Genomic DNA, 24,361 nt, shown 5'->3' on the forward strand with positions numbered 1-24,361 from the left:
GGGTGGTGGAGTCACCATCCCCGGAGGTGTTAAGGAAAGCCTGGAAGTGGCACTCCCATTGTCTAGTTCCCATGGCGGCGTTCAGTCATGGGCCGGACTCGATGACCTCAGAGATCTTTTCCAACCTAGCTGAATCTGCGATGCTGTGATCCCAAGCTGATGCGACCGCAAAATACCCAAGGCCCCAAACAAACAACCAAACCAAACAAAGAAAAAAATAAAAACCAGGAAAACTCAAGCCCAGTACCAACCACAACACACTTAAAAGAAACAAACGAAAACAATGAGAAGGACCACACCACAAAGAAGACACTGGGCAGGGCAAGCGCCACCTCCCCCCGGCCCGCCCGAGGCGAGCGACGCGCGCCCCGAAATGGCGGCGGCAGCGCCGCCCCCGCCAGCGGAAGCGCCGTGACGGCAGCGCCGCCCCGGCAAGATGGCGGCGCCCGGGCTGCTGCGCGGGGCGCTGCGGCGGATCTTCTCCGGGCTCCTGGGCAGCGGCCGGGCCGCGCCGCCCGCCCGAGCCCTCCGCCAGGGTGAGTCCGCAGGGGCTCTGCACGGCCCCGCGGCCCCTTGCCTCGCCGCTGTCATTGAGAGATGATTGCGGTCGCTGTAATTTGCCCTCTTCTCCCGCCCCCTCCCAAATGCTGCTTCTTTCAGGCTGCATGGGTCTCATTGTGGCTTCCCGTCTCGTTTTTCTTTTGCAGTTGTGGAAGTGACTGAAGGCAACACGACCACAGTAAGTCCCTGCACCTCTTTTCCTTGGTAGCTACCTCTGCCGTGGCTCCTCTCTCTTTCAGCCGCGCGTGTGCCTGTGCCCTACCCTACAACAAGTAAAGGAAAAAAGGGGACGCTTTTCTGCTTGAAAGACCTCTCAGGGTGTGAAGGCAGAGCCAAGGTGGGGATTCGCTACGAGTGCAGGTAAGCAATGGAGGGTTTGGCTGCTGAAGGGAGACAGGATTATCAGCCTGTTGTTGGTGACAGGTACCTCCAGTCAGAGCCACTCATGAGCACCAAACCCCTCGCTGCTAGCCTAGCTAAAGTTGGGATCCTTGACCAGAGGCATTTGGGATCTAAAGCGCTAGAGACCATTCTTCAGTTCATTTCTTAAACTGGTGCTATTTGGTATTGTCTTGAGTGTGGACAGACACTAGGGAGGATTGCCAGTGGCTTTGTCACTTCATCCTGTGCTGGCAGTGCAATGTAGCATTGAAGGATGTGTCTGTACTGCCTACATGCCACACACATCTCATGATCTGTGTTGTGTTTGACTGCAACGTGTGCCATACTGACTTCAGGTGATACAAAGCTTCCATCTCATAACACGTGTTAAAAAAAATTTAAGTGAAAGGGGTGTTTTCAAATTAAGATGTTAAATACTAAAGGAAAACTGCTCCTGAAAATGAAACAGACGTTCTGAACTGATAAAGAAGAGCATCTTCTTAGCTACAGTTTAAGGCAGGAATGAAAAGATTAAAACTGTAGAATTAGAACTTTGTGTAGTCAGCACCATCTAATCTGTTATACTTTTATCAAGAGAATTATAATTTTTTAGAAGCTCTGAAATTACTGAAGGGCAAAGGAGATTGCATTATTCTGCTCACATTGCATATGGCAGTAGCACTATATGTCTTGTCTGCAGAGAGATAACACAGATATTTATATATATATATATATATATATCTATATAAGATGAGAGTTGAGGAATTTGGGAATAGCTAGAAGACAGTGCACTTAAATGTTAATCTATATATACACAAATAATAAGAAGGGAATGGACTATTTTGCTTGCTAATGAAACAAAAAACTTCCTTCTTCATGCCTTTGAAGCTCTTAAGTATTTTTCTCAGAAATATATTTTGCTGTAAGTTTTTTGTATTTGTGTTAGCAGACATTGTCATGTCTGAAGCCTGCAGGGAGCAGATAACTTACTCTATTTGATATGACATATCTAAAATATATGGCAGTTAGCAAGATGTCGTAAGACTGTCAACAAAAAATAAGTTTAAGGGGTGACAGTATGTATGATGGAAAGTATCTATTTCTTGCCTTCAAGTGCCAAATTACTAATCTTTGCCCAGAAACTGAAGAGAAGAGCTTGCAAGTGTGACCTGAGGTTGTTTTAACCAAAACAAGAGGGGGGTATGCACAGCAACAAAGCACACTCAGTGGATTGCTGTAGCTTGCACTCAGTTTCAAAGGGGATGTAAATTATAGTCGCAAAAGTCCAAAACATTAACTCGGGCTTGAAGTAGAAAAAGTAAGCATTACATTACCAAGGTACTTTATGGAAATAATTCTTCCTGGAGATCTGGATATATTTGTGGTATAATATCCTAGCATGAGTCTGGAATCCATCAGTGCCCCTAGATGAGAAAAATGTTGTCAAAAAATGGTGTAAATTGACAAACTAAAGTGCTGATATGTTTCTCAGTCTATCCATTGGTCACTCCATTTTTCCTGCCAATTCTACATCAGTCTGCCTTGAATCCATATTTCCCTGTTCATCTTTCTGTGTCCTTGTTTTCAGTCAGTATTGAGGGAAGTATTTCATGTGAACCAGTAAATAAATCCCAGAGAAATACAGATTTCATCAGCATACTGAGAATGTAAAGCCCTTACACTCCCTCGTAGACATTAACAGAAATACAGCAACTGGGTGGATTAACAGTATAGAAGTCCTCAGCAGTTGGAAAAACATTGCCAAAACTTGCACACTGAAATTTACCTCAAGAAAAATTGATGTTGACATAGCATTCTGAATCTGTATTTTCGAGATGGAATTACAGCCATTATACAGTCTGAAGCCAGACTGGCAAGAATCAAGACTAGATACACCGGCTTCCCTGAAAATAACTTTACTGATTAATAGAAAATTAGGTACTGGCCTATATCTTATATTCATAGTAAAGTATTTGTTTTTGTAAAACTGGCTGTTTTACTTGTAGGGGAGGGAATCTTACTTAAAAATTGACAATTCTGTCTGAGGTACTGAGATGCTTAAACTACAAGTAACTTACTTGTTTCTATTTTATCATCGGAAAGGCAGAAATCTGGCATATGAAATAGTTATGTGAGTTCAGCTGGGTGCCAGTTTCCAGTGCACACTTACAGGAAAGGTCATGCTTTTCTCTTCCCAGGTTTTTAGGCACAGAACCTGATGTTTTCATAAAAGTAATCTTCCATTTCACCCAGGTTTTCTTTTCAAACTCTGGTGCTTGCACTCTTTGAAGCAGACAGTTGGTGTTCAGAATCTGCTTTTAATCTTAATTTGACAAGAGGAAACTCCAAAATATCCTGGAGAAAAAAATAGCTTAGTTTTACTGTCTCTTCTGTTCATTTGGGTGCAGCTTGAGATAGCTCTTGTTTCCATTAGTAAGTTCTCAAAAAAGAAAAAGAAGACAAGTGCACATGTAGATAGACTTCGTATTTCTAACACATCTACGATTAGGAAACAAATTTGTCAAGTTCTTCCTTTACACACCTCGTACATCTCTCTGCATGTTACTTGTGAGAAAATTATTATTATTAAATAAGTATTAATAATCACTTTATAGTGATGTAGAAAAGATAATTTTATAATCTTGTGAAAAAATTGTTCAGAGAATTAAACTGGATGAAATATCAGTATTATAAATCTACACGCCCCACAGCCATTTCCTAACTATCCTTTCTTAAATTTAAATTTTGCTCAGAGTTTTCACTGCTGGTGATTTATAATCACCATATATATCTATATATATTTATAGCAAGCCCCTATATGTTTTCAGCTATAACATGCATCTGCTATTCTGTGACATTCTCATGTACCCAGAAAAAAAGTTATTTTAAAGCTTTTGGCTAAAAGGCCTCTCCACTTTCAAGGTATGGTGTTTTAAAAGAGTACTGCAATAAGAGGAATTCAGGTGACTATGAGATCTGCACTCTGACTGTCAACTAGTTTACATTTAGAAAAACATACACAAGAATTTGCCAAAGGATTTTCTATGCCCTTTGAATTTTTCCTTCTCCCTATAGTTTATGGCACTAGCATACCAAAGAGCTTGTTGTATCTCTACAAAAGTGAGTTGAATGATGCAGATACTGTCCCCCTTTACATCCTCACAGAACTGGTCAGTATACTGTGGACTTGATGAAAAGTATTCCTTGAGTCACAGGTGCAGGTAAAGCTGTAAGCTGTGCCTGATCATTACATGCTCTGAATTGTTTTCTAGATTGAAGGGAGAATTATAGAGGATGCTGAAGCACCACCTCCTCCAAACTCCTCTGGCCAGTGTCCCATCTGCCGCTGGAACCTGAAGCATAAGTACGATTATGTGGTAAGTTTAATGAGGGAGTTCCCCCAACTCTCATCACTAGACAGGTATTGCTCTCAGATCTACATACCCCACAAACTGCCCCTCTTGTATTTTCCTGGGTGTAGTAAAGATGCTTAACTCTAGCTCTACTTCTCTTGGGTGCAGCAAGAGCCTCCTACGCAGTAATTGTCTGCCTTGACAGATGGTGTACCTGGGAAAAAGAATGAGCTTGTATCAAATGGGAGATTTGGAATTACTCACATGGCCATCTGATCTGAAAAGGCCGTAATAGCATTTCCGTGCCCAGCTGCATTTCACCATTGCACTTCACAGAGAATCAAACTGGACTGTAGCATCTAGTCAGTGGATACAGGCCTAGCACCAGAGAGGCCGGAAGGCTTGACTAGGTCAATTACATGACTTCAAGCATTACGATTGCTCATTTGTCATTGTTCACTAAGTCAGTAACTGCTTCATACAGCTTTTAAAACTTTTCGTGAGTATGAAGGAGCATGCATTTTTACTTACCTTGCAAGAGAAAAAACAGGTTTTATTCAAGCATTTTGTAGGAAATTATAATGAGAAGTTTACTAACTAATGAGGGGATAACTAACAGTAAACCTAGAATATGGGAAGGAAATCCTGTAGTGCTTTAAAACAAAAGTACAATAGTCACAAACACTTCAGAATAAGAAGCATGATATAGCAATAATGATAGAGAATGTAACTTTTCAAGAGGTCACTCAGAGTTTTCAAAAGGACTAAATTACCCCCTTGCATACTCAAAACCCACACTGGAATTAGAAAAGAAGAAAAACAGACAGGAACATTTTACTGAGATAAGGCAACAGAAAACTCAGAATAGGCTAATGTCAATAGGATTAGAGAAGGGGATACAAATACATTGGAGAAAAAGAAATGTTTGTGAGAAAGTCCATTATTGAGAGGAGAAGGGGATTGAAAGCCGCTTTGGTTGCAAAATGACTGTGCTGTTTGTGTGTAGTCCTAGTGCACACATATTTTAGTATTTGTATATTGATGGCAATCTGCAAATGCAAAACAACAGGAAAAAACAAATTAAGAAATAACTTAAGCATTGAATTAGGTACAGACCAGCAGGCCTGTATTGCATGTTGCCTCAAGGTCTTGAAGGAATTAGCTAACAAATACATTACTTCACTCACAGGATTTTTTTAAAGCATAAAAAATAATCCTAGGGAATCACCAAATGGTTTGAAAACTGCAAGTGACGTACCAAGTAGGTAAGAGAGGAAGGAGAACGATGCTGATGGTTACTGATTGGTAAATAAAATGTTGCAAATTCCAAATAAAAGGTGTCAGCTAGGAGTAAAAACAGATAACCTGTATTATAGGACTAATTAAGACTCATGAATTATGAATAATATGAATATGGCAATAGTACCAGACAAAATACTTGCAATTACTCGAGACAGGTGAAACAACAGATGTGAGGTGTAAATGAAATACGTTTAGTGGCTTTCAAAGCCTGTGTTGCAGAAATGGATGCATTTAGAATCTAATGTTGTCAGTGATTCTTACTCAGGCTGGGTGCAATATTAAACAGTGAAATAAGATGGGGGAAGGGGAGTGTTTAGTGTTTCCTGGCTTGGTTTCTCAACAACATCAGAAACCTGGATATACAATGAGTTTGCAGATCATAATAAATTCGGTTAAATGACAAATACCATTAAGCTTTGTAAAGTACTACAAAACTGGGTCATGTCTGTTTTGTGTTGCCTGTGTTCAAATGCAGAGATTCCTTGCAATTCTTTTTCATGGTTGCTGAATTGTGTAGTGATCAAAAACAACTTTTTACTTACTCTGGAAGATACTTTAAGGTTCATATCATTTTATGTGACTTTTAAATGGAAGAAGTAAACAGCATCATTAAAGTCAGTAACTCTAGAGATTTACAGAAAGTATTCCATGAGTCACACATTAACAACCCTTGAGAAACTATAAACTGATGTTCAGGGATGAAATAAGTTATGGCAGTAGATTGCATCTTGGAAATTTATATGTAGACTTACATAGATTCAGTTCCTGCTGTCATGCGTGGTAAAAGACTCCACTGAATATCTGGAGAGATCATGCCGTCAAGAACCAAAAAAGTATTAGACAATATGATTCTCTAGAGTCTGAGTTCCAGGATTAGAAATTGGTCACAACAGACAGTGTGAAACATAGATTTTTACACGTGTTTGTAGGTGAACTAAGTTCTGAGTTTTCTTCCACACTTCACTTTGATTCTTAGATCCTGATTTCTACTGTGCATTAAGGAGGCAAGAGAAAACTAAATGTGAAGAGAGATTCTGTAGCCAGTCTTGAGAATCATTGCTAAGATGGTTTCTTAGAAGTTGTGGTGCTGAGACACAGTCTACGAATGTGTCCACCTCAGCTGTCACATGGATTTTGAATACATGAGCATCTAGTGTGTATATATCCAGTACTCTTTCTGGATAAAGAGCTAAAGAGAGCACTGTGAACTGGTATTTTGAAATTGCAAACGTTTCCTACCTCATACTTAGAAGCATCCTTCTGTGGGGCTAATTAGAACTAGGAGAAATCTTGAATTCTGGAGTAGACCATTTCTCTACTTGTCCTTTATGTTTTTGAATCCTTTTTACTAGTCACATATTTTCAGGATTTTCAAATGTTAAAATTTCCCTTTTCTGTACTAAAGTCAATAAAAAGGTGAATAAAAATCTTCCTTTTCTGCACTAAAGTACTCTCTGCTATTTTATTCTCTGTTGCAGCTGTCCTGAGCAGCAGAATCTTGAGATGCTTAAGTAGTGAAGTGCAGGCATTTAACTCTGTGAGCAATTAAACAGTGGGACATTTTTCTCAATGGTGGTTAATTGTCCTAATTGTCTGTAAATTGAGAGCAGCTATTTTTGTTAAAGATATAGCTTAGTTCACACAGCATAACCCAAAAGATGAGCTTGGTGAGAGATTAGAATAGATGGTGGTTCCTTTGAGATTGATAAACTGAGATCAGTCTGTTGCACAGAAAGGAAAGTGTGAGCTTTTTTGCTTGGGATGCTTGTAATTGGACTGAATGAGGCACTATGAAAAGGGAAGTATTGAATTAGCGCCTGAGGGAGTTGCGTAATATGACCTCACAGGACTTTCCTTTTGTCATGTGCAACTAGCACAGTCTAAAGTAGTGGCATAATGAGTTACTCTGGCTGTCAGAGAACTGGGGGACCAGTGTCTCCAAAGTCATTAATCAATTGAACAGGCATTGTGATCACTAGCAGTCTGCCTCAGCTGTGGTGTAGAGGGCTGCAGTTGTCTTTCCCAGTTCTATCCTGATCCTCTGCTGTGGCTCAGGGTAACAGAGCTTAATATGTAAATTCCCACAGTTTGTGGTCTGCATGTGTCTATCTGACCAGTGAAACTGAGATCTCAGCTGTTTTTTTTTTCATATCCATCAGAGATAAAAAAAATTCTTTTGGTCATTCTATGGATGCAACTGGATTGAAACCTGCAATTCTTTTACAAAATGCATGGATAATGGTGTACAGCTCTCAGGAGTAAGGGAGAAAGGAAAAACTAGACTCTTGTATAAGTGGAAATAATGACTGGCAGACTTGTCTGATACAGCCCAGTAGTAATTTGGCTGCACAGATAGAACTGTTCTTGCGGTAAATGAAAGTTTTAATGAATCACGTGTCAGTCAAGGATCCTGCTTTTCAGAGTTTCTGCAGACATTAAAATGCAGGTGCCTCTACATTTTGGTTACCATCTATTCACAAGAATATGCAGTATATAGTGCTCCATCTAGCAAGTTTGTCCAGCCCTTTTAGAAGTGGAGGCTAAACTTGTTTTTAATTTGCCCCCCTTATCCACTTCAAACATCATTAGTTTGAGAAGGCAGTAAATATGTCATCTTGCTTTGGCAACAGTTAGGAGAAACCAAACTACAGGCTTTGCCTATTAGCCCTAGATTAATTCAGTCCAAGTTGTTTTCATCAAATGCTGCAGATTACAGGGGTGGGAATCTGGGTCCAGCCTCATGGGAGCTGTCCAGTGATTAAAGCAAATCAGTGGTTACAGGCTTGGCTGTCCACTAGCACAAAATGTGAATTTCATTGAACATGACGGCACCATGAGAACTTGCCAGACATATTTTTTAATTTGACCGCTCTATGTACTTTTTCACTTCCCTCCACAGCTGCCCCATGAAGTTGGCTGTACCTGTCTGCTTTGTCCCAGTAGTAAGATACATCTGTGTGAATACTCTGGGAGAGGCACCTGGCCTGTTAACTGTGGGGAATCTTCAGAAATGGACAAACCTTTGGTCAAGTGTGCAGCATTTTAAGCCAAGCCGCATGACTGTGATTTGGAGCTGTAGCAGCTGGGACATGACTGATGATTTCAGTCAAGAAATGACTGCCACACCAGGGTGTTGGTCAGTTGGTGATACTGTTGGTCAGAGATGATAACAGAGAACAGATTCTCTTGATTTTTTTTTCCCCAGAGGGAGAAAAAAAAACTATTACCACCATTTGTTTCCCACCACCCCCTTTGCATGGAAACACTTGATAACGAGCCTGTGACTCCATGAGGTGGGGTGGTAATATGAGAAATCACTCGGACCACACACACACCCTTCACAAGAGTGTGTGGCCTACTTAGGCTTTCATGGCTGCAAAGACTGAAACTGCCTCAAATTTGCCATCAGCTCTCTTCTTCCTTTTCTCCACAGAGTTATGCAGCAGGCTAGTAGCAAAGTCTTGCAAGTTTTTATCTTTCTAGGCACTTGAAGCTGAACAGTCCTTTTTCACTTAGGGAAGTGTTAATGTTGTGTGCTAAATGGCATATTGAGCTGTTGGTGATTTGAAGTTGCAGACAACTAAAGAAGAGGAAAAAGGAGGATGGAGTTCTGCTCTGTTTCCCTAAATCCAATCTAGTGTATTTCAGGAGCGGTCAGAAGTCAATGCCTTTGGACATTTTGGTTGGCCTCCATCCAGTTTCTGCTAGTGCAGCTGGCACCATCTGGTGTCCTGGTTACTGTTGTCCTTGGCAGGTCCCTGTTTTAGCTGGGCTGAGGGATACTGCTTCCCCTCAACCATGATTGGCCTCCCAAGAGCCTGCTGCTAGTTGCTCAGCTAGGCTTTTCTTATTATTTGGATACAGCATTGTTCTGTAGGGTGCCTGATAAGTAATTTTGTATCAGTGAGATACTACAGTCAGTTCCTTAATGTCAGTGGGCCTACATGACATGCCATATTTTCAAAGGAGCTCGATCTGAAGATCAGTCTGAACATGTTCACTGTAGACAAGTGGATACAGAAAGAAAGCCAGATATGGGAAGAGGGAAACTGCATGTCATGGTGATATTAGTGAGGATGGTATTGATTGGGGGTGGGGGGTGGGAAGGACAAAAACAAACCAGAGAACCCCTAAACAAATAAAAACCCTCAACATTTTGTCTATAACGCTTGTAACCAGCATTTTGTCCCAGGTGACCGGAATCCATTTTTAAAAAGGGTAGAAAGGAGGAACTTGAGAACTACTGACTTACCAGCCTCACTTCTGTGCCTAGGAAGATCACAGAACATCTCCCTAGGAAGCTTTGCTAAGACGCATGGATGGCAGGAAGAAGATTTCATATAGCCAGCAAGGCTTCACCAAGGGCAAGTCCTGCCTGACCAACCCAGTGCCCTTTGGTGATGGAGTGACTCCATCAGTGAACAAGGGAAGGGCTTCAGATGTTATTTATCTGGATTTCTCTAAAACCTTTGACATGGGCCTCACAGTATCTTTCTTTCTTAATTGGGAGGAGATAGACTCAATGGCTGGACTGTTAGATGCATAAGGAGTTGGTTGGATAGTCACATCCAAAGAGTAGTGGTCAACTGCTCAGAGTCTGGTAGACATCAGTGACAAGTGGTGTACCTCAGACGTCCTTACTGGGACCAGTTCTATTTAGTACCTTCATTAATGACACGGACAAAGGGATTGAGTGCACCTTTGTCAGGTTTGCAGATGTCACAACTGAGAGGTGGGATGCCATCCAAGGGAACCTAGACAAGTTCAAGAAGTGCCTGTGGGATTTCATGCAGTTTAACAAGAACATATGCAAAGTGCTGCACCTGGGTCAATGCAGCCCCTGTTATCAAGGCAGGCTGGGAATGAACAGATGGAGAGCAGCCCTGGGAAGGACTTGAGGGTGCTGGTGGATGAGAGGTTGGACATGACCCAGCAGTGTACACTCACAGGCTAGAAACCCAATTCTCTCCTGAGCTGCATCAAACAAAGAGTGCCCACCAGGGCAAGGGAAGGGATGAACTCGATCTTTAAGGTCTCTTCCTACCCAAATAATTCTACGATTCTATGACAGCATCTGTCAGAATCCATAATTACCAGAAAGGCATTCTAAATTCCAGCAGCCTCCTTGACACCTGAGCTGGTCTTGTGCAGTGGGGGTGGGTGAATAATTTCTAGTTAGATTTCTGAATGCTCACTTTATATTACTCGGGATTATTAGCTTTTGCAAGGCCAGTAAATTAAGGTAAGAATGCTTCAGGGAGCTCTTTGTAGAACAGCAAGGGTGGGGGGTAGGAGTGGGTCTGTGAATCTGTGAGCTGGCAGTCAGGATCACCCAACATGAAAAGCAACAAGTGCTCTTTGTTCTTGCCAGTTGCCCTGGCCAAGGGGTGCAACTTTGAATGTCTCGTTTGAACTCAGTCTGTCAGGACGCTGGCTGGCTAGTCCCCTCCGCCTGCAGGCAGCCTCTGCATGGTTCTGCTGCCTCAGCTAGGAACATACTTAGAACAGCTGTGGAGAAGTAAACTCTCAACCAGCAACAAGTCTGTTGAAGGGGAAAAAACAAGTGGGAAGTCTCTGAAGGCCCTTTGGGCCAACTTATGCTGATGTCAGGATGTTAAGAATGCCTGCTTATATTGGCCTGAGGGGTATCTTTGCACTGGTGTTGTGTGTGGAAATGGAGAGCATGGATCTGAATCCTGGGCGGTTGTACTGTGTGCAGTTAATGGGACACTTGTGCAACAGCTGTTGCTGCTGTGTTTAAGAATTTGTCATTCCAGCCCTGTGATACTATCTTATCCTAGAGATCCCTTTAATTTTATCTTTATCAAAAGGACTGATTTACATTTCTAGGGTTTTTAATTGTAAAATTCAACAGCAGTGTAGTCTAAATGGTTCTTGAATCACAGAAAAGCCCTCAGCATGCTTCAAGTGCTCCTTTTGTCCACCATAACTGTCACAGCCCCACGTAATGCACACACAGTCAAAGGACAGAGTGCAGCAATTTATCCTATTAGTCCTTATTCACCAGCACGTAAAGCTTCCTCATGCAACAGCTTGGACCATTTCCCTGCATTCCACCCCTCCAGAGAGACCTGAGGGAAGCTCCACCATGGGAAACTAGATAAAAGTTTGAGGTGTAGATAGCAGAGAACAGTCCTGCTCTGAGGGAACAAGGAGGGAGTCAGAGGTGATCTAACATATCTGTGAACTTTAGGACAGCAGCTGTGATGGCATTTCAAGTTGTGTAAACAATATCCATCTGTAGGTCTTGTGTAACTCTGAGTACCTAGGATACATTATCTTAGCAAGAATCTTGGAACAAGTAGTAAAACAGTGAAGGAGCAGGGATTGAAGCTGACATCATGTGTTTTCACTAGTGAAGTCTGGGGAAGACTCAAACCATCTGAGTGACCTTACTAAGCTAAACTGGCAGGCACTGATAGCAAGCAAAAGCCACTTGTTGCCAAGCTGCAGACAAAATGCGTTGTTTGTTTTACATTGTTTTTGGGTTCTGTACACAACACAAGGCTCAGCACAACACCTGCAATCACAGCAGTGAAGGTAGCTGGGGCACTGATGGTTTTGCCCTTCTTTCTTCCCTCAGGATGTCTTGCTGCTAAGTCAGTTTATCCGTTCAGATGGAGGGATGCTGCCACGAAGGGTCACAGGCCTCTGCTTGGAGGAGCACAAGAAGGTTGCTGTCTGTGTGCAGATGGCTCACCGTGCAGGTACGTAACTCTGCTAGAGATAACCCCTGACTGTAGGGTACCTACTGAACCCCTTGAGAGAGGTCTCCTGCCCAGTTGGTATAGATCAGTGAGATGTCATTGTCCAGTCACCCAGCAAACTTGTTATGGTCCAAGTGCTGGGACAGGGTGATGGAATATAGACTACTTGTTCTGCTTTCTCTGTATCCTGACTCCTGCCTTGACAGCAGACATTTATCACTGTAGATGAGACAAGTGTTGCAGTAACTAATGACTAAACACCTGCTTCTGAAATTACTTGATTAACCTAAGCTTGACCTACCCCATCAGTAACGTACAACTCTGCCATCTGCCATGCAATGACTTTTTTACTTTTCCCTGGGAGTAGGACCCAGGTTGACACAGTCAAGAGTATTGTGCTGATCTTTATGCCTGATACCTGAGTTGTATCCAAGTTAAATGGACTGAGAATTTTAATAGTCAGATTTTCCATCCTGAAGATGGAATCTGATTGGACACCAGTGCCCTGTGTCCTCTGTAAAAGCCTCTGTGATGAGCCCAAGCGTCTTTGGTGTACATTTCCTCCCTATACCCAGCACAACTTCCTAGCTTCTCTGGCTAGGGTGTAGGTTCAGCAGTGACTGAAAATCAAATACCCTTTCTAATGTACTTGAGCTTTTGTCGTGCTGTTGCCTGGCTTATGAGGTGTAATGTAACTTCTGAATGCGATAGAACCAAAGGGACACCTCAAAATATTCTCACATCTTTTTCTGTTTCAGGTTTGTTGCCAAACCACAGGCCTCCACTTCCTGAAGGGCATGTTCTCAAGAAACCCAAGCTGAACAGGTGAATAGTCTTGTCTTTCTACATTTCTCTTATTCAGGAATAAATTAGAAAGGGAAAAGCATTTCCTTACAACTGGGTGAGAAACACCTCAGGCAGCAGGGTTCATAAAGAGTATTCAGCATTTTGGAGATCTGTCACAATATTCTCTTGGCAGTCTTTTAAGGACAAATCATACCTCATAAAAACCATTTATTCACACAAGATTAAAACTGCCACACATGTTAGAGTCTGCCGGCCCTTCCTCAGCTGTGCTTTGTGGAAAATAGCACGCTCCAGCACGGTGTAGATGAATGGAGGCAGAGATCTCTGAAGTTTGCACTTGAGGAAAGAGGTTTATTGGGGGTGCAGAAGGTTCTGCCTCGTGCTCCCAGGCACAGCACGTGGCCGGGCTTGAGAGGGTGGGGGAGGGGAGAGACAAAAGGATGCTCCAGGAGAGGGGAAGCTCCAAGAGAGGGGAGGAGGTTCCAAGAGGGGAGGAAGTTCCAAGAGACCGCGTGGCCCCTTGAAGCCTCCTTATAAAGGGGCTTCAAGGTGGGTTGGAACAAAGCATGGCCAATGGGGTTACAGACACTTGATGTTTTAGGGGAGGGATAGAGGTGTGGGGTGAACCATACATCTTTTGGGGGGTGAGATGGACCAGTCCATTTGACCCCAGGACCCATCCGAAGGCAGGGGTGTCATCTGGCCAGCTGGGAGAACTGTTCTCATCCTGGCTGTATCATTTATGAATAATCGTATTTGTCCATCCTTCCCAACAGTGCTTACCTCCTCATCACTAACAATAAGTAAGGCAGTCACAGGAGGATGCCACAGATTGAGTCGCAGCACCACAGAGTAGCTGAGGTTGGAAGAGGCCTCTGAAGATTGTCTAGTCCAAGCTCCCTGCTTAAGCCAAGCCACCTAGAGCAGCTTACTCAGAACTCTGCCCAGCCAAGTTTTGAGTACATCCTATGATAGACCTTCCCCAGACTCTTCTGAGGGCAGCTTTTTCCAGAGAACCAGCCTCATCCAAGACAGTGTTTCTTACATTCAGACAGAATTTCTTTCTTAATTTGTGCCCATTGCCTCTTGTCCTGTCACTGAGCACCAGTGACTGGGGAGAGCCTGCCCCTCTCTTCTTTACACCCTCCCTTCGGGTACTTAGGAACATTGGTATGACCTCACTGAACCTTCTTTTCTCCGGCTGAGCCGTTTTAGCCCCCAACAGCAGGAGAGTGCCCAGGCAGTGATACCAGCAATGAGGAGGGTGGACTGAGCAGCCAGCAGGGGTCCATCACAGGCCCATTACCTTCCGCCCCATCCCAGTTTCCTCCAGTCAGCAATTCACCCTCTCATTGCTCTTCCCCCTCCCCAACCTGAATGGCCCCTGGCCTTTGGTGGACAAAAGGAAAGCCTGCAGCCACCTCCAGCTCTGTGCTGGGCTCTTGGAGGTGCTAATCCCCTGTTTATAACCTCACACTTTGTTTCCATGGGGATGTCAGAGCAGTGTACCAGTCTCACATTAGCAAACCATGGGGTTACCAGAGGTCGTGGGGGGGGGTGTCGCTGGGAGAGCTTAGACTGCAAGGCTGAGGATAGCTGGAGACTCCTACATTTCAGGTCTGGTTCTATAGTGGAGTTTTGAGAGAGGCTCCTGGAAATGCTGGCAAGCAGCATAATGTTTGTATCAGTGAGGGTCAGATTAGAGGACTCGATGTTTGTTGTAGCCCTGTAGCCATCAGATACTTCTACTGTAATAACTTTTTCCTTGTGTCTTACAAGTCTTGAGGATTCTTTAGTACCTGTGTCTTATATGGCAGCTGTGGGGTGGAGCATATTATCTTGTTAGCATTCACATTGCAACCCTGAGTAGGTTGAGACTAGAAATGGTATATGCAGTATCTTGCTGGAATCTCAGCAGGACTCTAGATCTAATGCCCTGACTCTTACAAATTGTTCTATACACCTTTAATAAAAACAAATACCTCTGGATACATTCTACATGCAAATAGGTGTGCTACATCTCTAAATCAGTTAAATTGGAGATTACTGCATTGCTAGCCCCTTCCTACACTACCCTTGTTTTTCTCTTCCCAAAGAGGGAGTGTAGCAGGCCCAGTGGAAGCAGTCTAGAAAAAGAGAGCAAAGCTGCTTGCTGACAATATGGAGTAGAATTGAAGTAGGCAGACTTTGGGGTCTGAGTGGAGACAAGAGAATACTATCAAGAAATGGGATTGAAAGTTTTAGTGGTGGGGCTGACACTATCCCAAGAGCTACTGTAAAGTGCAAGAGTACTTCAGGAGTGTTCTCCTGGTCCCTCATGATACTGTCTTATCAGCCTGTTGGAAGGGGAGAGCTCTGTGTGTTGGAGCCTTGCAAAATCTTGGCCATTCTGTAAGAATTTTGACCATGTGAACCCCCACCTGTACTTCCTTTGTTGCGCTCTGGAGCAGTAGCTGGCATGGCATAAGGCAGGAGTTACGAATTGCTTCCTTCCTTTAGCCTGAAGTGCACCCATATGCTGAATGACTGAAGTCATTTAGCTGGTACTTATTTTGGGAATTAAGCCAGAGCTCTTATCAGAAGTTTCCCACATAAATGAGTTGTCCAAGCTTACCTTGTCTTTGACTCTGTACTTGTTTCCAAAGCTTTCTGTAAGTCTGCAGTAACTTGGGAAGCACTCAGTCTGTGGTGCTGCCAAATGCAAGTGAACTGACAGGGGAGAAAAGGGGCTTGAACTTCGGAGTCAAACAAGCTGCCTTGTTTGATGCCATTAGAACATGTCTGCATCATCCTTTAAACATGTAATATCAGGGCTATTCACCTGACTTAGCTTGTTCCTTCATTGTATTTATGTCTACTGGATTTTTAAGTGCCAGTTCAAGAAGAGATCAACAAGATCTAAAGAGAGCCTATTATAGCAGGCAGTTCATTACACAGTTAAGTAATGTATTCTCCAAATCTTTGAGCTTCATCTCTTTTTAAGATCACTGTATTGGCTGTTCTGGCCATCTTTACCACTCTGCTTAGATGAGAGTAACAGTGCCTTTCTGCACTGCTGCTATGACCCTGGGAATGTCAAAAGGGAGAAACTGAGATGGCTCATAATATGTTTGCATCCCTTGTTAAAGCTTTTCTAAGACAGAAACACAGGTAATGTAAGCAATCTGTTGTCTGTCTCTTTACACTGAATGGAGAAAGTTTTCACTTTTGTAAAGGAGGGGCTTCTGAGAAGTCACTGTTTACTCCAGATGTTACCTCACACACTTCTGTGGGAATTTGTAGTGTCTGGGAACTGCCTGCCATCCTACACTGAGGTGAAGAATGTTTTGCTCATGGTAGAGCTCTTGGCATACTACACCATCAGCTGCTAGAATGACAGGACTAAAGCCTCAGATAGCCTTAGGGACTGATTCCACTCACACCACCTGAGACTGAAGAAGATTCATCACTTTAGTGTCAGTTGGGACTCAGAGCCCAGTGCCTCTGCCATGATGCAGACCTGAGCACTGTATTACTGCATGTAGACTCGGAGCAGCAACTCTGGCCTGGCTGAAGGCTGGCAGATTACTTCATTTGGATGAGCAATCCGTTTCATTTTTTTCCTGTCTTGCAAAGTTCTGGTCAGTGCTCCCTGTAGCCAGACTTCTTCCAAGGCTGTGTCAGTATTTTTGAAAGCAGCTTCATCTGTTGCCGAAAGAGGGATAAATGAGCCTGATGAAAAACTGATGTGTCCCTTAGACAATGTACAGGCCAGCTACACAGGAGGAACTCTACAGCTCCTGGGAAATGTACTAAGAAAGTATATAAAGAGCTGAGGAGCTGCATTAATGTATACTTTTGAAAGCACTAAAAAAAAGCTGTTCCTCAGCTATATTTTTACTGCAGTTGTGGCTGTGTTGGCCAGAATGTTTGGCCCATGTCACTGTCGCCCTGATTAAAGTGAGCCTGCTGCAAATCCAAAGAGTCTGGCATGCACTAGCTAGCACCTAGCTGGGATTAAAAGGTATCATGCCACCATATGGAACTATCAGCAAACTGCCTTGTTTTAACAAGGGTCAGGCATGCTGAAATGCCATTGATTTAGTGTTGTGAAGTGTGGATTTATCATGTAAAACCCCTCTGCCTCTCAAGAAGGTGCTCTTCTGTTGCTTATTCAATGATGTTTTCCAAAAAGCAGAATTCCTGTTATGTTTTCTGAACTGGTTGTACTATCTCAATTGTACAAACTTGGACATTCCCTTCTACATGCCCCAGATTTCTCTGCAAAGAGATAAGGATTTCCCTGCTTTGCACTGGGTCATTTGGCAGCTGGCCTTCCTCTACCCACTCCATCTCCTTATCCTGTTTCCACTACTGGAATTCAAGAAGAGCAGAATGCTTTGAGACTATCTGACAGGCAAATCCTGCCTTGTACTTGGTTATACAGCTGTCTAGCATAGTATGGAACATTCATCATGATGTAATGTAACACTAGTTACAGAGGAGGAGCAGGAGATTGGGAACTGCAGAAGAAGGCATAAGATGAAAGTGAAAAGCTAAGCTTTGTGGTCAGCTAAGCTGAGGGTGGTAGGAGATACATAAGAACACCTTGTGGTCAGAATTCAACTGGGGAGCATTCCAAATCTTCTTCTATCCCCTGCAGCTGGGACACTGTCCAGGTGAGACTTGCCATGATATTTCTCATTTCTTGGAATTTAGTGCCTTTTTGTTTTCTGCCTGATTTGTTTTTGACAGTGATAGCTCATGAATGTTACCACTCAACTGCTTTACTAGCTATGGTTCTTTTGAAGAAATGGCCATGGGAGTAACCCACATCATCCATGAACTCTTGAATGTTACCACTCAACTGCTTTACTAGCTATGGTTCTTTTGAAGAAATGGCCATGGGAGTAACCCACATCATCCATGAACTCTTGAGTCTCATGTCCTCACCTTCTCTTACGTATCATTTGTCTGCAAAAGTTGGAAATGGAAAACAAATGAAGATTATCCTGTCAATGCAGAATTACTCCCTACAGTTCATTTTCCTCATGTTTGGCCCAGTCTGGGGCTTTCACTCTTTCCAGGGGATCATTCCACAAGCAAATTTGTCATGCAGCCAAGGATTGTTCCCTCATCCTCAGCCTGTATTCTCCCTTTCAAAACTTCCTGCTGTTATTTCTGCATTTGTTCATGCTCCAGCCTGGCATGTTCCACTTATGTGCTACAGCAACAAAACATTTTCACTAGCTTTCGAGGCTGAGGGAGATTCTAAGCAATTTCACCAGCATTGTGTAGGGTGACAGACTGTTCCCATACTCCAGAGTCATGTGTGTGCAGGCCACCACAACCCAGAACCATTTGGGAAACAGTCAAGCTCAGCTGTAGGTCAAACGTCTTCCTTTAAGTAATAGAAACCTGAATAGCTCAGCAGTTTTCTTTTCAGCATGGAAGTTTTTGCATGGAAAATGTGGACTAATAGTCTATCCAGAACAGTCCCTGAATTCAAGCCAGCATCTAGATGCTCTTTTAATATTAATATAGCACTCATGTTCTTCTGGCAGGTCCAAAGTATTGGTTAAAACACAGCAGTGTGAAGTTGTTCCCTATCCAAAAGGACTAGGGAATGTCACAGGTTCTTGGACTGTCAGCAAGAGGTGCTGTAAGATTATGGAATACTTGATTTTGAGTTCTCAGCTGCCACTCCATTTCCAGCTTCCTACTGGAAGAGCATAATTTGGCACAGCTAGTATCCAAGTCAGTCCCACCTCCATCACCTGAACTGGAGAAGCTGTTCTGTGTTAAGCAAGAGGGAGGCTCCCTACAAATTCGTCAAGAATTACAAAGTTCTCGGGCTCTGTGGACACCTCTAGTCCCTGGGAGCAGAATCCAGTTTCCCTACTATCAGCATCTCACTCCAGCAGCATGTGGTTCCTCTCATCTACATGGGAACTGTGTTGTGCATGGCATGTGCATTCAAAAGCAAAGAGCCAGAGGGGCTGCAGGTGAGCAAAGCCAAGAGGTGTCATGGGAAGGGAGGTGGCAGGAAGAGGCAGTCTCGCCAGCATTTCATCAAGTGCTTCCTGCAATCGATAGGCCTCTGCCTTCTGCTCTTAATCCAAACAAAAGCCATATTGAAAAAATTCAGTGAGGGTTCAGAAGTTCAGACTTGAACTGTACCAACATGGCCTTTGCTTGGACTGTGTATGTGGTTTTCCCATTTCCCTTATCCTGCACATGAAAGCCTTGTGCCTACTCCTAGGTCTAAAGTAGCAGCCTCCAAGTGGGAAGGCCTGCCCACTGAATAGAATCCATGAAAACAGACTTCCACATGCTACAGAGATTTTAGGCTATTAAAATGACTGCAGGTGAATTAACCACCATTGTTTCCATCCTGATTGTATCTTGCTGTTTTCCATTAGGGAAATCCCACCAGGGTGTCTTATCACTTTTTTTTTTTTTGCATAAGTTACTAATTTGTGCACTTGGAGTCTAGGAATTCTAGTTCTTGCACAGGACGCTACCATAGTCAAGGTGGCAAGCAGTGCCCTGAGGTGAGTCACAACTCCCAGGACTGGCAGTTATGTTCCCCTTTGCCTAGAGTGGGAGCTCTGCACACTGAAGTGACAGATTAGGACATTGTGGACCAGCCGTATTTGGCATCCACCTGAAGAGTCTGTCTTGACAACCTTCAGCTATTTGACAAAATTCAAACACTCTGCCAGTGTGTTTGTAGGTGAGGATAAAAACTCCCCAAGACAAACTTTATTGGATACATGAAAAGTAGGGGCACTTAGCGAGAAAAGGGTGTATCCTACCTTACATGGATGGCAAACTTTGCAGGAAAGTCCTGTATGCTCAGTTTTGAAGCTTTCCTCTGAGAGTCTTGTGGATTGTTTTTACTCAAAAAAAAAAAAAAAAAAAAAAAAAAAACCAAAAAAAACACCCAAATCTGTGAAATCAGTAGGAAATAGAGTTAGTCAAAGAGGTGAAGGAACTTTCTAGACTGACTGCTCCCAGGCATCAGGCTTTCGCACTGCTGAATCAAGGTAAAAAAAAAAAAAAAAAAAAAAAAAAGGCAGCAAACAAAATAGGACAAGTTTGAGTTTTGGACAAAGCAAGTATTAAAAGCCCCAAAAGCAAATGTGCTCCAGGAAGGAAAAGCATCCAAATGTCTGTTTCAGCTAACAATGAAAAGCCCCAGCCTGCAGTCCCCAGAGGACGCCAGAAGCCTGGACCAGAGGGCTGGATTAGACCTGCTCAAAAGAGAAATAACAAAAGCTTTAAAATCAGGCCATTACTAAATCCTCCTTCCTATGCAGAACTGGGGTGTGCACTTCCAGCCCCCACACAGAAATAGAGGGATTTCTTAAAAAGCCACTGTCTGTCTAAACCTGCATACAGCATTGATGTGAATCTGACATTCACACATTCACTACTCTCCCAGTGTGATCATTTATTATCACAGGAGCACTTTCCCATAATCGTGTGGACATGTGACCAGAAGTGCACTTGGCACATTGATGCATTAAAACAATTTGGGATTTTTTCCCTCCTTTTCTGTTAGTCTTGCAATACCAAAATTTGTGCTACACCACCCCCCTTGCAGTAAGGGGAATATGAAAAGGAGGACCTAGCCCATGTGCTTATCTTCTATACAGCTTCTCCCAGAGGAGCTGCCTTGCCATGATCCTTTGCCAGATTCCAAACTGGGGACCTGCATTTGGTCTCTCTGAACTCCCCTTGCATGTGAAATTAGAGACAGGAAAGTCTCTCTTACTTCCTGTCCTGAGGCCGTTATTTAAGGGATTCCACTAATGCACTAGGATAGCATTATAGGTCAGAAGGTATGAGTTTAATGCATGTATAGGAAAACAAGTTGCTGGATCTTGCTATGTGTCATCGCCCAGATCCCTCCTGCTGGTGCTTCTAGATGTTTTAGCTGTCAAAAACTCCTCAAAGCAAAGTATTTTGAAAGTGGCTTGATTTCAGAGACAGAAAGCTCCACATGTGATTCATTTTTCAGTTTGTGCTGTTAGGGAGTACTGAGGAAGAAAAGTGCTAAATGGGCTGCTGTTCTGTAGTCTTTAGCTGCCTGGTATAGCAAGCTTTCTCTGTAGTTCTCATGAATGTGCCAAATGCCTTCAAACAAATGTCTCTGTCCAAAGTTCTTAATATCACAAATTTGCACGATGTAAATAAAAGGTAACAACGCTTTTTGTGGGGAGGATTAGTGATTGAGGTTACACTAAGATCTTGGGATTACTCAACAGATGCGTGCAAACATTGCTGGACAAAGTTTATCAGTCTGTTCCAAATTCTAATTTGTTGGAGCATTGTTTGTGCAGATTATGCTAAGGTTTTACTTTGGATCTTTATTGTGTGAAAAGACTCCTCTTTCTCTAAGTACCTCTATTCCCCTCTCTACTGGTAGCAACAGATTTAAAGCCTAACAAAACTCCAGGCCACCCAGCCACAGGGTAAGATTTCCAGTAACTGATTCTGGATCTGAAATCCCCTGTGTGTTTGTGAAGCCAAGTCTAAAACTTCAAATGGTAAAAAGCAGAGCATGTTTGCCAGACTTTGCGCTTCACAGAGATTTGTAGTTGTAATGGTAATTCCATTTTAATACCTCTTACACTGTAGGTGCTGACTTCCTGCACTAGTAGACTCTAATAGTATTGTACAGAGAACACTAGAGCAAATATGGACATATAAAAATACAAGACTAGGCCAGAAACCCATTGCATGCAGAAGTAATAACTAATTATTCTCCCAAAGTAAATGTATTCGTATTTAGAAGCTTTCTCACAGAATTTAGCCTTTGTAATTAGTTTACCTTATTGAGACCAGCTGTTGAAATAAAACTTCCCCTAGAGGCTGGATGCATTCAGTCTTGGACTTAGCTGCAATGAAGGGATTTGGCACTCCAGTTTAGCTGCAGGTGGACAACTTGCCAGCAGCCTGGAAACTACACCTGATTTGTTTTGTGAAACTGGAAGTCAAGCAGGTGCCAGTGGGTTCAGTAGAGAGATGAGCTTAGAAATTCCAAAACAAACAAAAATTCCTTTCCAGTGGTCCCTTCTGAATTGAGGAAGCTCTGGTCATGGTTATTCATTTTATAAAGAGGCATGTTAGGGAGGCAAAGGCTATAGTGCTTTGCTTCTGCTTCAGCTGGAACATTTCTCAGTGATCAGTCTCAAAACTGAGATGTGTTTGTGTTGTTTTGACAGGTACCTGACCCGCTGGCCCGTCAGATCTGCAAAGCCCATTTGGAAGAGGGGCCCTAAGTGGTGCAAAAAGCCCTTTCCAGTCGGACACCCTTTGCTGAAGGATAATATCAAATATACACAAAAGCCTCTCTGCTTAAACCACTAGTGACCAGAACTAGCATAGTCAGTAAGCACATATTGTCCACTGTTCTGCTGGGTTTTTTTCAAGTTTGTCAACATCTCAAATTTTCTTATTCCAAAATTGTCTTTAGTACTCTATTGTGTGTGATCTTTTCCTCTAGGAGAATACAAGAGCCATCAAAACAAAGTTCAGTGTGCAGGATGATTTGATGAAAGCAAGGGTCAAAGACTTCTACCTCAAAGCCAGAAAGGATCTGTAGGCTTTTGTTTCTTTATGTTCCACAAATGGGTTTGTAAAAGGTTGTTTACTTCTCTTCCCAGGAGTGAGTGGTATTTCCCCATTAGCACATGTTTCAACTCAGATTTGCCTCATTTGGGCTTTTGTACCTGTGACACAGATGGAAGAAAAATGTCTCTGCAGCACTGTATTTTCTCAGCAGTAACAGAAATTGTTACTGTTACTGAAATTAATTTTTTTTATTATTATAATCTGTACTATCCATAATTTTCAGCAGAACACCTGTGGCAGCGGCAAACAGGTGTGTGTCTTACATGTCTCCTTAAGAATTCCTAGCTCGTGCTTCACTCCTGAATCTGACAAATACACAGTGTTGACATCCTTGATGACTGCCTGTTCTTTTTTCCCCTAGCAAATAAATTTTTCATAAATATTCTATGTCAGTGATATGATTGTTTCATGGGATAGTTTGGAACTGATTATCCATCCTGTAACTAAAAGGTGACACCATTTCTCTCCCTGTGTAGTACACATACAAATCTCCCACCTACTAACTATTGCTAATTATGGGTCTGGTATGAAAGGCTCATTAAATTTATTATGGTCATTATTGTTTTGCTTCCATTTCTTTGGTATTTTTTGGGGGGCTACAAATCAATACATTTTTATGTACTACTACGCCAGGTAATCTTGTATTGCTTTTATCGGAGTCATCTGCTAATACGATCAGCATGGACAGGAACAAAAGGTAAGAATAAACCTGTATTATCCAGGAAATCAAATTAGATTTAAATGGTTCTTTTTAGCCTTATTTTGTGAAATAAAAGGCCTAGATTCAGCCTCTTAAGTTGGCCAAGACTTTTTGCTTTGGGAGCCAGAGCCAAGACTTCATTAACCATACTGAGATAAAATCTCTGGCTGACTGTATCTGTTTTATAAAGCTTTAAAAGCTACAGCCCTTCAGAAAGGAAAACATTTTTCTTTATTCTCATACATACAGAAGTTACTCTGTCTTCTAGCTCAGGTAGCTCTTCTCAGTGAGCTTTGCTAAAGGAAAAGCCACTGGATTAAACCATTGTCTTGAGATGAACTTAAAAAAGCACATTTTTCAAGACCAGGTAATGCCTACAGCTATTTTTTTCCTACACTTTAGTGACATGAGCTGGAAAGACCCCTCTGATTTTGGTGAAATCTTAATATCTGAAAAGCAAAATACTCTTGTCAATATGCCTTTCTAGAGTTCAGGGTTTAATACAGATCCTTTACAGTATACATCAGCTTTCTGCCCTGACTCCCTCTGCTTTTGTCATTCATGAATGACAGCAGGTATTCATTCACATTTCCAAATTAGTTCTTGTGTAAGCAAGGTGCTTTGATTTCTGACGTAGAGCTTGCCTGTCAGGGAAGAAAATGCCATTTGTTACTATCTAAAAGATCGGCAGTGACACATTACAGGGAGAGCTTGGTGCTAATAATGCCAGGGTTGTGTTCAATCCCCATATGGGCCACACTTAAGAGCTGGACTTGACGAGCCTTGTGGGTCCTTTCCAACTCAGAATGTTCTGTGATTCTCTGAATTCCATCTGGAGTTCAGGGAGGATTGCATACAATGAAGTCCTAGGAAAAGAATCAGGGCCGGCATCCAGGCACAAAAGAATC

General features: G+C 42.7%; 1 protein-coding gene across 1 annotated transcript; it reads left to right on the plus strand.

The window, feature by feature from the left end:
* The first annotated feature begins 419 nt into the window (after nt 1-419).
* Nucleotides 420-23,309, plus strand: MRPS18A (mitochondrial ribosomal protein S18A). The gene is made up of 6 exons (XM_021550484.2): nt 420-536; nt 708-739; nt 4,215-4,319; nt 12,202-12,325; nt 13,084-13,150; nt 22,345-23,309. The coding sequence occupies exons 1-6, from the start codon at nt 437-439 to the stop codon at nt 22,487-22,489; spliced, it is 573 nt and encodes a 190-aa protein (XP_021406159.1). The 5' UTR covers nt 420-436; the 3' UTR covers nt 22,490-23,309.
* Nucleotides 23,310-24,361: the final 1,052 nt, after the last annotated feature.

This window comes from Lonchura striata, chromosome 3 (genome assembly GCF_046129695.1).
Source record: "Lonchura striata isolate bLonStr1 chromosome 3, bLonStr1.mat, whole genome shotgun sequence".
NCBI lineage: Eukaryota > Metazoa > Chordata > Aves > Passeriformes > Estrildidae > Lonchura > Lonchura striata.

Bases quoted from the DNA above. Each gene is read 5' to 3' on its own strand.
- MRPS18A (XM_021550484.2), top strand. From the start codon at position 437: ATGGCGGCGCCCGGGCTGCTGCGCGGGGCGCTGCGGCGGATCTTCTCC. The intron at 4,320-12,201 runs GTAAGTTTAATG...TTCTTCCCTCAG, and splicing joins AGCATAAGTACGATTATGTG to GATGTCTTGCTGCTAAGTCA. The intron at 13,151-22,344 runs GTGAATAGTCTT...TTGTTTTGACAG, and splicing joins AAGAAACCCAAGCTGAACAG to GTACCTGACCCGCTGGCCCG.